The 14,930-nt window shown below is 40.8% G+C and overlaps 1 protein-coding gene across 1 annotated transcript; it reads right to left on the reverse strand.

The window, feature by feature from the left end:
- Positions 1–12,604: 12,604 nt before the first annotated feature.
- LOC118691897 (protein BTG1-like) lies at positions 12,605–13,906 on the reverse strand. Its single transcript, XM_036391336.2, has 2 exons — positions 13,726–13,906; positions 12,605–13,596 (listed from the first exon to the last, which is right to left on the reverse strand). The coding sequence occupies exons 1-2, from the start codon at positions 13,841–13,843 to the stop codon at positions 13,244–13,246; spliced, it is 471 nt and encodes a 156-aa protein (XP_036247229.1). The 5' UTR covers positions 13,844–13,906; the 3' UTR covers positions 12,605–13,243.
- Positions 13,907–14,930: the final 1,024 nt, after the last annotated feature.

Raw genomic sequence — 14,930 nt, forward strand, 5'->3', positions numbered from 1 at the left:
ATGGTGAAATTCTAGTAGCTTTGACAGGGTATTAAGGCAGAAAGGGACAAGACCAACCCCATCTAAGCACCTCCTTAAAGTTTGTTTTTCCAGCCTCTAATCTGCAGGCAAGGAAGGAAAGATGAAGGGATAAAGAGCTTTTAGGCCTTGCCTAAAAGGACGTATTTAAGGACATATTAAAGGACGTACCAGCAACTAAACATCAAAATACTCTTCATAAAGAGGTGAATGCAGATCACTTCTGTAGCCTGGGCAGAACTCAGGTAGCCACAGGACTTGTGGTGCTTTCAGGCCAGGCCAACACTCCTCAGTGCAGGTACTTGCTGTTAATGTTGCACTGTTTGCTCACCATCAAACGTCTCTCCCAACTGCTCCTGTGAAAACATTTATTGTGTCCTATCACAAATATTCCCCAGCCTTGTGCCCAGCCCTTGGACCTGTTAATGGTTTAAGGACAGCATTCAACTTTTTCTTTTTCCTTGTGTCAAAAGACCTTCTCTTTAAACAGGGAAGAGAATGTGTGGATTAACCTGGTTTTCAGCTAAATTGCCATCATTTGGCAACATTTCTGGAGGAAACCTTGAAACCTTCCCCATCAGAACTTTCAGTTCACTGAGTACAAGGTCTCCTGAAGATAAATTACTAATTTATGTGTAAACTGGTCACATCTTAACATTTCAGTTTATACCCAGAAACACCAATCTATCATAGATGGAAAACACCAAACAGCAAGATATAGAATGGTACAGACACACCGGGCATCAGTTTCTTTTGTACTTACTGAGAAATTCAGATTTATGTTCCTTGGCACAGCTATTGAATACTTTCAAAGATAGAGATGCATATGCTTCAATCCATATGCACTGTAGATTGTTTTTATTATTTTTATTAGCACTGTAGTGTTAATAACTTTGGAGTGATCTCATTATGCAAATGGCATCATAAAATTCAATGTTCCCCCGACCAGCTCCCTTGAAGAACCAATTCACTGGATTTGTCATGATTGATCCCAATAAGCAGAAGTGATAAAGAGCCAAGAGACACCTCAAATTCTAAGCCTGACATTATCTGTCATGTCCATGACATGAACCCAGATGTAATGCAGTTCCCAAGCAGAGACACCAAATAAACATTAAGGACTCTCAAAAGGGTGATCTTGTTCTCCATTCCCATCCGGCCATGTATTCCCATGCCTCTCTCACATCACCCTCGTCACACGGACACCCATGAGTCACCTCAGAGTCACACTCATGAGTCACCTCATTTGATTATTCATCGAATGAATGGCTGAGTTTTCCCTGGTGGGATTTTTCCCAGAAAGTTGTTTATTTGACTCATTATTTTGACTCAGCAAAGCAGCGTGACAGGGCACAGCCACACGAGTGCTCCAGCCCTCCCTGGAGGAGGAAGAGGAGCGCAGGCTTTGCCGTTCTGCCGGCAGCTGCCTCTCCGAGCACAGAGCGATTGTGAAACTGCACTTTGAGCAGCTGCTGAGCCTCCGGGCAGGGCAAACACGGGGCCCTTCCAAGGAAAGGAGAGAACACAGAAGGAACAGATAGCTCTGGGTGTGCTCTGAGAAAGCAGCCGAGAGCACAACAGGGAGGAAATATTTTGGGAGAGAGAAATATGGTTCATTCAGCAGCACAGGAGCTGTTACTGACAGAGGGGTTTGCATTGTTTTTTTCTTTCTTTCTCCCCAGAAGAACACATGAATTTGAGTTCTCCCATGGCCTCACTGCTCCATCTACCCAGGTTATAAAAGAGAATTGAAGGGAACTGCGCCATCAGAGGATCAGTGATAACACATTCCACTAAACTTTATTGATTTAAAACAGCTATTTCAAAGGTGACAATCCACAACTCTCTTGATTAAGGTGGAATGAAGTGCATACTTAACAGGTGATTATGAGAGCTCTCGACTGATGTCTGCCAATAACAAGAGCAATGACCTTTGCAATTAAAAACTTTATGATGGCATCTCACTTGTGTAATCATTACTCATATTTATCCTTTTGCTTCATGTCAGTGGGAATATTTATATATGCACACACACAGATCTCTCAGGTCAAGCTTTTTAACAGGGAATTAAATTTAAGATGATTGAGTGAGCATAAATTCTGGATCAAATTCTACATCTCACCCAAAGCTTGGCACCTTGAAAGGTACCAATCCCTCTGGGAGGAATTTATAGATTAAAAAGATATACCTTGATGATCCACTGGATAGCTGCTTCTGAACTGTGTTCATACTGTGTTATACTGAAAAAAAGAAAGGCAAGGGGAGGCATTTCCATTTACCAAATCAACCCTGGATACAGGCATTTAATTGCAGTTACAGGTTTCCAGGGATTTACAGTGTTGCAAAATAGATAAAATAGGAAACAGCCTCATCTGCTGGTTTAAGGAGACACTGTCAGGTGCATTATTTTATTTTTCCTCTCCGTGTACATCTCCCAAATCTCACAGAATAAAATCTACAGGATTGAAACTTGGGGTTGTTTGTTTGTTTTTCAGTAGCAAAGCCATTTGCACACACTCCTCATGAGTGGAAATCCCAGGTAATTCAGTGAAAGGAGCAGCTCTGAATCTCCTTTCTGGCTCCTGGTTGTCAATACAGACAGAAACATCTAAAGAGATTGCTCAAAAGCTTCCCATTATTTAAGTTTCTTGTAATTTTACTGAAGCTGCACAGTGTTCCTAAATCAGCTATTCCATGGCACTATTTGTATCAAACAGAAGTGTTTGATGGACATTTTGTGTTGAGTTTTTCTTGTTTAAAAATTTTAAAAAGCCTTCTGAAATGAAATTATTGAAAAATATGCCAATTTATCTTATTGAACTTTTTAATAAAAAGCTTTAGCATTGAAACAGTAATGAAGAAATTAGTGTGGAATAGCAGGTCACCCTGAGCTTAAGGATGTATTTTTTTGCTGTCTTTTTAGTCTCAATGCACCAGAAGAGGTTCAAAGTCAGTGGAAAATAATAAAAGGAAAAACTTAAAATAGGAGTTGAGGATTACAGTGTAAAGCTGCAGTCAAAAAGTAGAAGAAAGGAAGACAAAAGCAAATAATACGAGAAAGGTGCAGAATATCAAAGGTCCTAAGCCTGAACTGTTGTTTTTTGGGGTTTTTTTTGAGCAAATTGCATTTCTGAGTTTAGTCCTAGAACATAACTTACCACTATATGAAAATCGTACCACAACTATTCTTTATCAAGGACACAGCACTAAAGCAAAATTGCATAAAGAGGCTATAGAGGAGATGAGATTCACATAGACTCAAAGGGACAAAATGCCACTTCAGAATAACCATGTTATCTGCCAAAAACTGGCTCACTAGAAATTGCTCACAAAAATTACTCAAAAAAGGAGCCTAACTAGAACTTACCTGTTCTCTGTACAGTTGTACATATATTGACCTTCCTGGACAACTCAGCCTCCCTGAGACGTGGAAAAAATATTTATAACAAGATCCTTGTACAAGGATCACTCTATGATCATTCAGAGCAAAGGACAAAGATACAGATTTTCTTTCTCCTCTAAGCTTTTAGCCTTCCCCCAAATGCATTTTCTTCCACTCTGTGAACATTTACCAAGGGCTCTCCTGAATTTTGAGAGAAGCCTTAATTTCCCATCTTGTGCCCTCACTCCCCTCACGTGCCTACAGGCATCATTTCACCACTCCGGGTTCCTCCCACAGGGGGTATTTTGCAGCATGTTTTAGTGGAATGCCAAATAATCCTGCTCATGCATTATCTCTTCACTGAGACAAGAGACCATTGGAACACTGGGACAGAGCAAAGACCTCACTGGAAAAAAACAAACAAACAAACAAAAACACGTAAAGACTTTGATCTATCAGGAATTTCCCTTTAACAGCAGTAGATTTGGGAAGTGAGGCTTTATTTCATAACCAGAGATGCTGCATTTTATTTCTATAAATAAGAGCTATAATTTCCTTCCTGCTGGAGCATTCTTGCTGTACTATGTTCTACCAGGACAGTTGTAGCTTAGAGGTTTTTGGTTATCCCTGTACATAGATGAGCTTTACAAGATCTTGATGATATTCACAAGAGCTTCAGAATAGGCACACCCATGTACATGTTAGGAATAAAGTGAAATGGTAGCCAACTTTCACAATATTGTCCTTTTGAACCATGGTGCAGGATATAAAGGGAATTGTTATTTCTTGCTATCAAAGTTTGAGGCCCACTCCTTCACATTACTGCCAACTTGAAATACCCATTTGGTTTCACGTATATTTTAGTTTTTAACTCTTGCAGAAACAAACTAGAATATTTGGTTCTAACAAATATTTACCTTTAGCAAAAGTAACCACTACTCAGCCAGTGATTTCCTAAATCAATTTTCAAATAAGATGTCTGAAGTAAAGGAAGTGTTACTGATTAGTCATTTCAATTAAAACAAATGCACAAGAACCCTTTTACTTTTAGGAGTAGGGGAGTTTATATAACACATGATAGAAAGAACACAAACCTACTGCTTCATTTGGTTTTATATGGAGATGGCCACAAAGGCACCAAGTGGACATAGAAATATAAAAAATAGTCTCTTTTCCAAAAAGTATAAAGAAAGATGCAAATAACAGGTCCATAAATAAACCACAAGGGTAGGAAAAAAAAATCTAAGACTCTTAATCATTAAAAAGGTCAGCCTTGTCCTTTTCTAAAGGGGGCAACTACCTTCAGGTTTGGCATACAAGCTTTTCTGTTCCTTTGTTTTTCTGCAGCACAGTGAAAGGTCTGTCAGAACACAGGAGCACAGCTGTAAATGGTAACCTGCCTTTCACAGTGTCTCTTGGGTGACAGGGTCCCATTCCTCTGAAACAGGGAAAACACTCAGCAGCTACTGGAAAATGTTGGTGGAATGAGGTGAGAGCCATCACTGATGTGGCACACACAGGAAAGAAGAATATTGGAAAAAACTAGAGAACAGTTTGGCTGCATCCACATGAATCCATAGTGAAAACAGTGCTTGCAAATTTAGGGAGAACAGAAGGAAGGAAAAACACTCAGTGATTTTCAAACAAAAATAAACAAATGCCAATTAAAGACATCAGCATGCACTCGGGGGGGAAAGGGTTTGCAATTACAAATTAGGCATGAAACAGGAGCCAACAGCATAAATGAAGAATACTTACTGGTGTCACAGTTTAACAATATATTTTAGGGCTCCTATTTCATTGGCAGTTTTAAACAAGAATAAAACTAGCTGTAAATAGGTATAAAACTGAGACTCCAGCTTTAATTTGTCTTATTATGTGCCTGAAGCAGTGGAAATAATTCACCACAGCCACACATGAAATATTTAGTTTACAAGCAGTGACCCACACTGGGAGACAAGTTACAAAAAGAACAATAAGCCAGCACTGTCACGCCTCCAAAAATCCAATCTTCAGAAATATTGAAGTAACCACCAAAGGAAAAAAAATGCTGTAAAATCCCAAGTGTTCTAAAAGTGATTAGCAGAAGGTATATGAAAAAAAAGGATGTCAGTAGTAGTTAAGATGCTGTCTGATATGCTGAATATGTTATAGGTTAGCTTTTTCAGAAGCATAGTTGTTTGCCCCCACATAGTTAACACAGCTGATACCAGATTTCAGTATTCCCAGCCACAGTTCCCTGTGAAGTGATTGTGGGACAGAGAATTCTCTTTGCAAAAGGAGCTCCCAGGCCATTTAAAATCCTGGTGCCAGTTAGAGCACAAAGGCTCACTGCAATATAGAGTTACTGACCAGTCTGGTACAAAAACAGGAGCTAAGGCTGGAAAGAAATCCCTCATGGAAGCACTGCATTCTCCTTCCCTCTTTATCCAGGGATGGTTACTGCCCAATTCATTGTCAAGCTGTGCTGTCTGCCAATAAACAAACATCAATTTCTCTCCATTTTATGTTGATACAAACGTTTAACAATTTAATGAGAAAAGATTATGTGAAAGACAGATTCTGAAAGAGAAGCAGGGAAGGGGAAAGGACAACAAGCCTTGGTATGGGCTTTTCTGCTGATTTCTAGTCACAAACTGAGACAGCCCCCTCTGGATCACAGCTAAAATAAAGCCCTTTGGGGATGTTCAAGGTCCAGTGTTTTAGAAATTAGAAATTTAGAATAAGAATCATTTAGAAAAATAATCAATATTAAAGAAAAAGAAATATTTAGAAGTCACACACACAGCTTCCCTGAATCCACCATCAAGCCATATGGTGCACGGTGCACACATACAGTTGTGACACAACACTGATAAATTATTCTCCTTTCTGCTGAGGTGACTCACAGAACAGCTCAGGTTTCAGCTACAATTAAATTTTCATTTGATCCTTCAGCAATTGGAAGCAGCTCTATGAATCTAACACAGGGCTCCATTAAACAGTGCAAATGCCTCAAGTATTCATCCAGCCCTGAGCCAAAAGGCTTTTAATGCTGAACACAGGAGGAATTCCACCAACTCCTACAGAACAACAACTTAAAACACATAGCACTGAGTCATTGAAAAAGACCTGTCAGAGACATGAGCTAAACATCAGTGAAAAGACTAGTGACGAAATCAAGTCTTGCATAAATATCACAGTTCATGACTCTGAATTAATTTTGTTCAGCAAAACCTCCATCCATCAAAATACCTAATTCCACATCAAATGTTCAGCACTTCTACTAAATTCAAGTACACATTTAATTACTCTTAACTGGTGACTTAGCATGCACACATCAATTCAAAAATTAGCTCACAAGCCACATCAAAATATCCAATGGTTTCAGTGTCAGCCTATCACGCTGTGAGGCAAAAAGAACACAACAACCCTCTCCCAGAACATTTGTGCATCTTTTTCCTATCCACAGGAAAAATTCACTTCCAAAACTCTGGCATCATCCCTTAACATGCAGTCAGGAGAGGTGTGACCTCTGGTATATCCAGAAAAAGCCCAGCACACTTCCCAGAAGAGAGGAGTTGTATGAGTAATACATTATTTTGAGCCCTAAATAAAACATTATCTCATCATACACATTATGAGAATTCTGCTCCCATTTATTCTTGATAATCCCGATTCACAGAGTGAGATAAGACAAGTCTAAGGGGTCAGCTTTTGTAGTAATCCATTCCAAGAATATATAAAAGCCAAAGCACTGTAGTAGTGTATGTTCTTTTCCATCACTCCTACATGTGTCTTTATGCAAATTTAACCCTCAGGCTGCACATTTGCAACAGAAACATTCACAGAAGGTTGTTTTGATGCTAATGATGCTGTATAAGTATTATGTAGGGGAGTAGTGCAAAGTGTTTGCCTATTTCTATCATAGATAGGTACAGTTATTAAAGCAGAATTGCATCTAAAAATGCACAAAACTAGGAATTCTCATTAGTGTTTTAATCACCAGCATGCAAAATAAAGTTTAGGTCTTGTAAGTGATGCAATTTGTAAGTATTTGTAAATATTTGTAATATTCTAAATAAAATTGTAAATATTTGCAAATATTCTAAATGTTTATAAATAACAGGCAAGTTCCTTTCCCTCCTCAGAGTCCCAGTGGAGGAAAGCAAGTTCCCTGGTGGCACTCAGTGTAAAATGAAGTTTAGTAGTTTGAGGATACAACAACCTTGCTTCTGTGCAGGATTCTCTTCTGACTGCCCAGAAGTGCTGCAGCAGCCAGGGCCCAGACAGATCATGAAGTGTTTTCTTTTTCCTCAGTTTCTTGTGTTTGTTCATTTCTCCATTCACGTAGCAGAAAATCCTGGGAGTTCCACAAGTAACATCAGTCATCCGAGGCCAAAGTCACTAACTGATCATTGAAACAATCAATTTAGGCCCAGTTTGCCTCACCCCAAACATCATCCTGCAGGCACAACAGCTCTACAGTAAAAACTGCTTTATCAAATTCACTGTACTCACTACTACTCAACTGCAAATAAAGTTGGTAAGAATTCACCCTCTAAAAAGTTCATATTGAAACGAGCTGCATCATAGCATCTACAAAGACTGAATTTACTTTTCTATATGCATTTTTCTTTTAAAAATGTGTTTTGTTTCTGAGATGAACTTTCATATCTGGCATATCTCCAGGATTATAGACTTATTTCTCTAAGATAGGTATTTATTTAGCACTAGAGGTTTGCATGAAACGTTATCAAACATTTTGATGATTGAATATTTCTTCTTCTTTCTCTGTTTTGAAATTATTTTATCAAGACAGATATTTGCAGCTTTGTCTTTCAGTGACTTAAGACTGATTTGCTGTTTAGTTTAGCTGAACAGACATTTATTGTCTTTTCCAGCTTTTATTTCTTTGGATTTTTAAGAACCACAGTGAACAATAACTCATCCTACATAACAGCTAACGAGGCTATGGAAATATTACTATCAATAATCCAGAGCCCAGTAGTTTAAAGCAGTGATCATAGCGAGGTGGTCACAAATCACAATTTAATTTGCCCTCTCATTGCCTCCCCACACTTTCTAGATGTTGATTGTCCTGCTGATTGCAAACCAGGGGCAACTGAATCTCCCAAACAGATGAAAGATCCTTCCATGCAATTCCATCTCAAAATACATTGCCCTCCAAAGTTACCCAAATTACAAACTAAAATCAGCAGTTTACTTCTCAATGAAAATTTTACATAGCCTTCTAACAGAAGGCAAAATATCACTTTTTATTACTGGAATAAATTCACTCCCCAGCAAGAAAACCATGAAAATAAATAAGTCTATTACTCCTATAGGTTAGATATTACTAAGAGTGACTCTGGAACCATGAGAAAAATAATTTATAAGTATCAACTTTATAAGTCAGAAATCAGCACACCTCTATTACCGAAGAATACAAAACTTCCCACTCTGCCATGGCAACGTGGATCAGCCTGGGGAATCACACACAGCCAAAGTGAAGCCTGAGGGCTGCTACACTGAGACAATGGGAGGCACAAGTTAAATTAAATCCAAATGCTCAGTCATAATTAAAGAAAACCAAGGTGAAACAGAAGAAATCCAACAAATACAAATTATTGTGAAGTTGAAAAAAATCTGAAGGAAGCTAAAAAGAGGAGAGGAAAATCCACGGTTCAAATAGCTAAGAAAACCAGTTACACAAAGGTAAAGACCTTTTAAGATATATCAGCACTTAAATGAGTTCTAGTTCTGAAAAGAGGAAGATGGTAAAATTACCAAAGTGATCAGCAAACACTGCCTACCTGTATTTGGTAATGTGGATAACTTTGTACTGCACGAGGATAATGAAATAATGGAAATGTACTTATGACTAGACCAGATAAAATAATAAATGCTAGGGTTTCATAAAGAAAAACATAACCCAAAGTCTAGAAAATGCCCAAGAGAACTGCCTTTGGATATCACTGGGACCCCAGTGTCTATTTCCAGTGTATGTGGGAACAGATAGAAAATTGCTCTAGAGTAAGTGTCCCAATGTAAAAAAATTAACAACTAATAATTGCAAGAGACAAGATTAAATGTAAAAAGGAGGTTAATTTATCAGGTATTAATTCACTTCATCACAAGTGTATAATTCAAAGGAGAACAATTTCATTAATGCAAATCAACCCAACTGGACAATAAACTACTAAACAAACCTGGGATTTGTTCTTTGAGTGAGAAATCACAAACTCATTATTTAGGTTTTTTACTTCACCTAAAATATGTGGCATTCTAGACAAAATAACAGTGAGGAACACATTACAGGAATTAAAAATGAGTTAATCTGAGCATGATTTTAGCAATTCTGTCAGGAGTTGTGCATTGTTCTCAGTGAAGCTCAGCACTGTCAGTGCTGGTGAGCAGCAAATTGTGGTGGGAATGGAGTGATCTGGATCAGTTGGTTCACTGCACTCATTCCCTGGGAACACATTCTCAGGCACACATTAAAAATGGAACAAGTGTTGGCAAAAAGCCTGTATGTAAATCCCAGTTAAAAGAAAATCATTTGTGCTCAAACTTTAAAAGCTTGATCTTTTAAATCCTTTAAATATGAAAAACAGGCTTAATTTGATGGCAATATAAAGTACTACACACTGAAAAAGCCTTTCATCATGAGGATAAGGAAATGAGGACCAGTGGTTAGAAAATAAACCTAAATATCCAAAATTTCATATTTTAATTCACCTAGCTCTAAAGGTAATAGAACCTGAAACAAGTACAGACAATCCCCTTATCTCCTGAAGTTCTCACAGCAAAACCATTCATCCCTGTGCTCTTAGGCCCAGCTATTGAGTCAGGGGGTGATCCACCATAACTGCAGTACAGAAGTGGTCAGGCTGTATAAACTAGCAGGACCTTCTGTCTCAGGTGGATTTTACCTCTCAGACAAATGTTATGTAATTAATTTGGAGTATTTTGGAGAAACAGGCAAATGCAATATTTCCCCACCATTTCAGCTTTAGTTAACCCCTCCTCACCCAAAGAAGCAGGTACTGCTTCTTCTCCATGTATTGTTACTGCTTCAAGTATGCACTAATCCCACCTGCAGAATCCAAACCAGTCTGTACTAAGCCATGACCAATGATTTGTGGTCAGCCTTGTGTGACAAGTATGTCATTTTAAAGATGTTAAGATTTTGCCTTTTTTGTTGCAACAACAGAACACAAAACTTAGCACCTTTCAGGGAAAACACAAAGTTGGTTTTCTTTCCTCCTCCAAATAACTGCCTCCCTGGTTTACTACAAGCAGGCTATTCCCTCAGAACAGCTTTTGTGCTGTCAGTACATCTGTGACGTTTTTTAAAGCAATGGAATGCAGCTCTAGATGGCACAGATATCACAGGGTGTTCACTTGCAGCTCAAGTGTTTGCTTTGCTTCAGTGGGTTTTGTTCAGCTCCTCCTGTTTGTCTGCAGTCCCCCACCTGTTTGTCTGCAGAGTCACTTCAACTCTATGCCAGTAGCTGAAATACATGAAACCTAACTTGCATTAAAGTGCCCATTCATTGATAGACATCAAACCTACAGAGAGCATTAGATACTGGAGATGTGGAATTATATAACATCTGAAACATGCCATGGCTTAGGGAGGGATCAATAAAAGCAGCAGAATCCATCACAGCTGGGTTAACCCAGGCTCTTCTCTGCTCACACATGGACAGACACTGAAGAACCTGCTGTACCCTCCTTCACCTCAAAGCACACCCAGCAGCTGGAAATCATATCCTGACTCCCAAGTCATCTCCAATTCCACTTCAAGTGTCTCCTGCTATGGAAAACCTCCTGTTAAGATAAAGACTTCACGCCTATCTTTTCCAGTGGGCTGTTAACATAATGTGCAGCAAGGCCAATTACCCTTCAAATGAAATTTAATCAAAGAAGGCACCTCACCCTTAGCAGATTTAAAGTTATTCTGTTCAATTACTGACAAATGTGTCAAATACATCCCTTAGAGGTCCCAAGGAAATAGGATTACCCACACTGAATATTCATCAGAGAGGAAAAGGAAAGTGTTACTACCTCAAGAGAACAAAACAACGTCATGAAAACCGATTTCCAATCTTATCTCATAAAAAGGCAATTTGCCACCAGACCTCTAACACCCATTTGTTAAAGTAACCCAGAAACTTATTTATAGGAGTGATAGACTAGAAACACACAGTCAATTTTTACAGAGTTTTAATTACTAAGAAAATGGCACTCTACATTTCCCCCAGATTAAACAAATACCACTAGACAAGCTTGTCTCCAAGATAATAAGGAAACAGCAAGAAGCAAGCCACAGCTTTTTCTAAGGCAAACAAAGAAAAAACCTCTTTGTGAACTGGAGTTCTGCCCTTTCCAGTTTGCCCAGACTTGCCCCTTCTCTCACTCTGTGTCCTACCATGGTATTGACTTAGCCCAAGGAGGGTTTTTTGCTGACATGCTCACACCAGACAAAGCTCCCTTTCATCAAGTGTTAACTGTGCTCCAACACCAGGCTCCAGAAATCAGCAATGCCAGGCAGCCTTCTATGGCTGAATTAGAAACCACTGCTTCTTAGAATAGGAATCACAATATCTGTAAATTAGATCCTTTACTGGGATATCAACACTAAGAGTATCCACATAAACCAGCAACACAAAGTTTTGTTATTACATCAAACCTACTGTGCTTGATATCTTCACTAAAACTTGTACCCAACTGGTATTGGAGACCCTGACAAAAATAAGGAACTCTAAGCCAGAAACAGCAGGATTTACCTTCCAGAAAAGCCAAGGCAGTTACAGCATTGATGATAATTTTCACTCCAGCTTTCTACATGGTGCAAGTTGCAGTTTTAAACCCAAACTCCATTTCCTTATAAACTCAAGCTTTTTTTTCCTGCAATATATCAAATATTAGAAGAGTACTTTTGCTTCCATTCAGTACCAGAAAACCCACCCAGCTCTTCCCAGATTATTCAGCTGAAGACAGGCAGCCAGCAAGCTTTCCCAAAACTGAGTGTTTTGTTGTGATCTGAAATAAAGATGGATGTTCACTGCTACACCTCTTTAACTACAAAGCTTTCTACAATTATTAGAAATAGACAGAATAAGCTTTGAGAGCAATGTTAAGAGCCTGGGAAAAAAAAAAAAAAAACAACAAAACAAACAAAACCCCAAACAAACAAAAGCACACCACCAAAACAAGTCAGAAGCATTTTAAGCACGTCTTTATTTTTCTACTCCCATAACTAGAAATAGCCAGACAACTAATTCATTCCCTATTTCTTTTTGCTAAAATATTGGGGTGTGATGGAACCCAGCCCTCAAATAAAAGCATGCTTTGAAAAGGGAAAAATAAAGAGTTATATCTGTGATTTGTGCCTCACAGTCAAACTTGAATGACCCTGAGAGAAGTCTGTGCAGACAAATCACTGGAAAGATTTATGTGCAGTTTGTTAGATCTGTTTCCCACCCCCCTTTGTGTTACTGCTCTGCAAATTAGAGATTGTTTTTTAGCAAGTACTAGTTTTGACTAAAACCCATCATAAAGAGTGCTACAATATTGCTTTTTATTACAAATACGCAGAACTATTTCGAAAATATAAATGTGTAAAACAATCCACCAACTGTACAGTGCATTTACAGGACACAGCCCAGAAAGGAACATGCAGTGTAAAGAACTGCTTTATACATTTAGCCCTTGGCCACAAAGAACTTGGCAGTACTACCACGACTTTAATGACTGTAGGGTGAAAAAAAAATTAAAACCAAAAAAAAGCTCAGTTACATCTAACTTTACCATGAGGTTGGGATACATACAACATCGTACAGGGAAGAGTTGTTTTTAACTAGAAACGGTCATCATGTTGTAACTCTTGGAAGGGCTGGATCTGCCAATCCTCCACTCCTCCTTGCAGCTGGTCCTGCTCTCCAGCTGTTTGGCCGCCTTCCCCCCAGGCTGGGGGCTTTCGTACAGCACACAGATAGACCCGTCCTCACCTATGCGATAGGACACTTCGAAGGGGTCGACCCACAGCGTTAATTCACTGGGTAAGAGCTGGAAGAGCCTCTCGTGGCTCAGTCCGATCATCCCCGCCGCCTTTCCTATCAAGGGGTCCATCTTATGGTTGATCCTGATGCAGCGGTAGCCGGAGCCCTTGGAGGGCACCAGGGGGAACCAGTGGTGCCTGTAGTGCTCTGCGGGAGGGAACAAAGAGGAGCTTCTGCGCGGGGCTGCGCTCCGCCGGACCCCGCGGGATGCGGGAGGGATGCAGGGGAGGGATGGAAAGAGGGGACGGAAAGAGGGGACGCGCCCCCGGCACTCACCGCGCATCGCCTCCTGCAGGCACTCGCGGAAGCACCGCAGCTGCTCCTCGCCGACCCCGCCGGCGGCCCGCAGGAGGCGGGTGACGAACGCGGCCGCCGTGGAGATCTCGGTCCTCATGTCCGCCCCGGCCCCGCTGCCAGCGCCGCCCGGCCCGGCCCCCGCGGCCGGGGGCGGCTCCGCGCAACAGCCGCACGGCGCGGGCGGGACGGGGCGGGTTTGTTGTGCCGGCCGCGGGGGGGCGGGACCGGCGCGGACGCACGGACAGCCCGACACACGGACAGCCCGCCCCGCCGGGCAGCGCTCGGGGGCACCGGCCGGACGCGGCCCCGGCGCTCATTCAGCCCAACGGAGTTAACGGGTGCGACGCGCGGCCGCGCTCCCGGCTCCGCTCGGCGCTGCCCTCATCGCCAGCCCGGGCCAGCGGCGGCTCCGCCCGTCCCTCCCTCAGCTCCATCGCCCGCGGTACTACGGGCAGACAGCGCTGCCTCGTTCCCTTTCCCTCTCTTTCCTCAGGACGCAATACAAGCACAGACTAAAATCCCCCTCCGTTTCAAACACACAGCTCCGGGGTCAGCCCTGACGCGCGGGATTTCCTTTCCCTCTACCAGCAAATAACGAAACTCTCGACATTTGCCCAAAATCTGGACTACTCCTCTCCTAACCAACTCTCAGGTCTGGATCAAGATGCTGTCTTGTTAGAACAAGTTTTCACCGAAGTCTCATTTGAATTTCAGTACCTCATACTTTAAGACTTAAACTAAAAAAATTAATCTCTGCTGGTACCTGGACTGATTCAGTCACCCACTTCAGTTTTGATTTACTCAGTGTTTGGAGAATCAGAACACAAAACACATTCACATCCACCTTTACTGAAACGAGGGACAAAGAAACAACACTTGCATTGGAGTTACAGAACTCTTGCTAGCATTTAGAATAAAATACTGTTAGCAGCACTGAGAACTGTCCAAATCCACACACAAGTTGTTAACCTCAATGCTAAATTACGCTAAAGAGCCCCCCTTCCACAATGTGTGCACCCAAATGAATAAATGCACAAATTCCCTGTAATCCCAGTGATTTTACTCTTAAGTAAAAAGTCAGTAAAACAGGATACTGCCAAAGCCAGGACACTAAGGGTCCTGGATTAAACTTGCAAGTGAGAAATTAAAGTAATGATAGAGTAGAAAGCAAATGAATCAAGCAA

Source organism: Molothrus ater, chromosome 11, assembly GCF_012460135.2.
Source record: "Molothrus ater isolate BHLD 08-10-18 breed brown headed cowbird chromosome 11, BPBGC_Mater_1.1, whole genome shotgun sequence".
Taxonomy (NCBI): Eukaryota; Metazoa; Chordata; class Aves; order Passeriformes; family Icteridae; genus Molothrus; species Molothrus ater.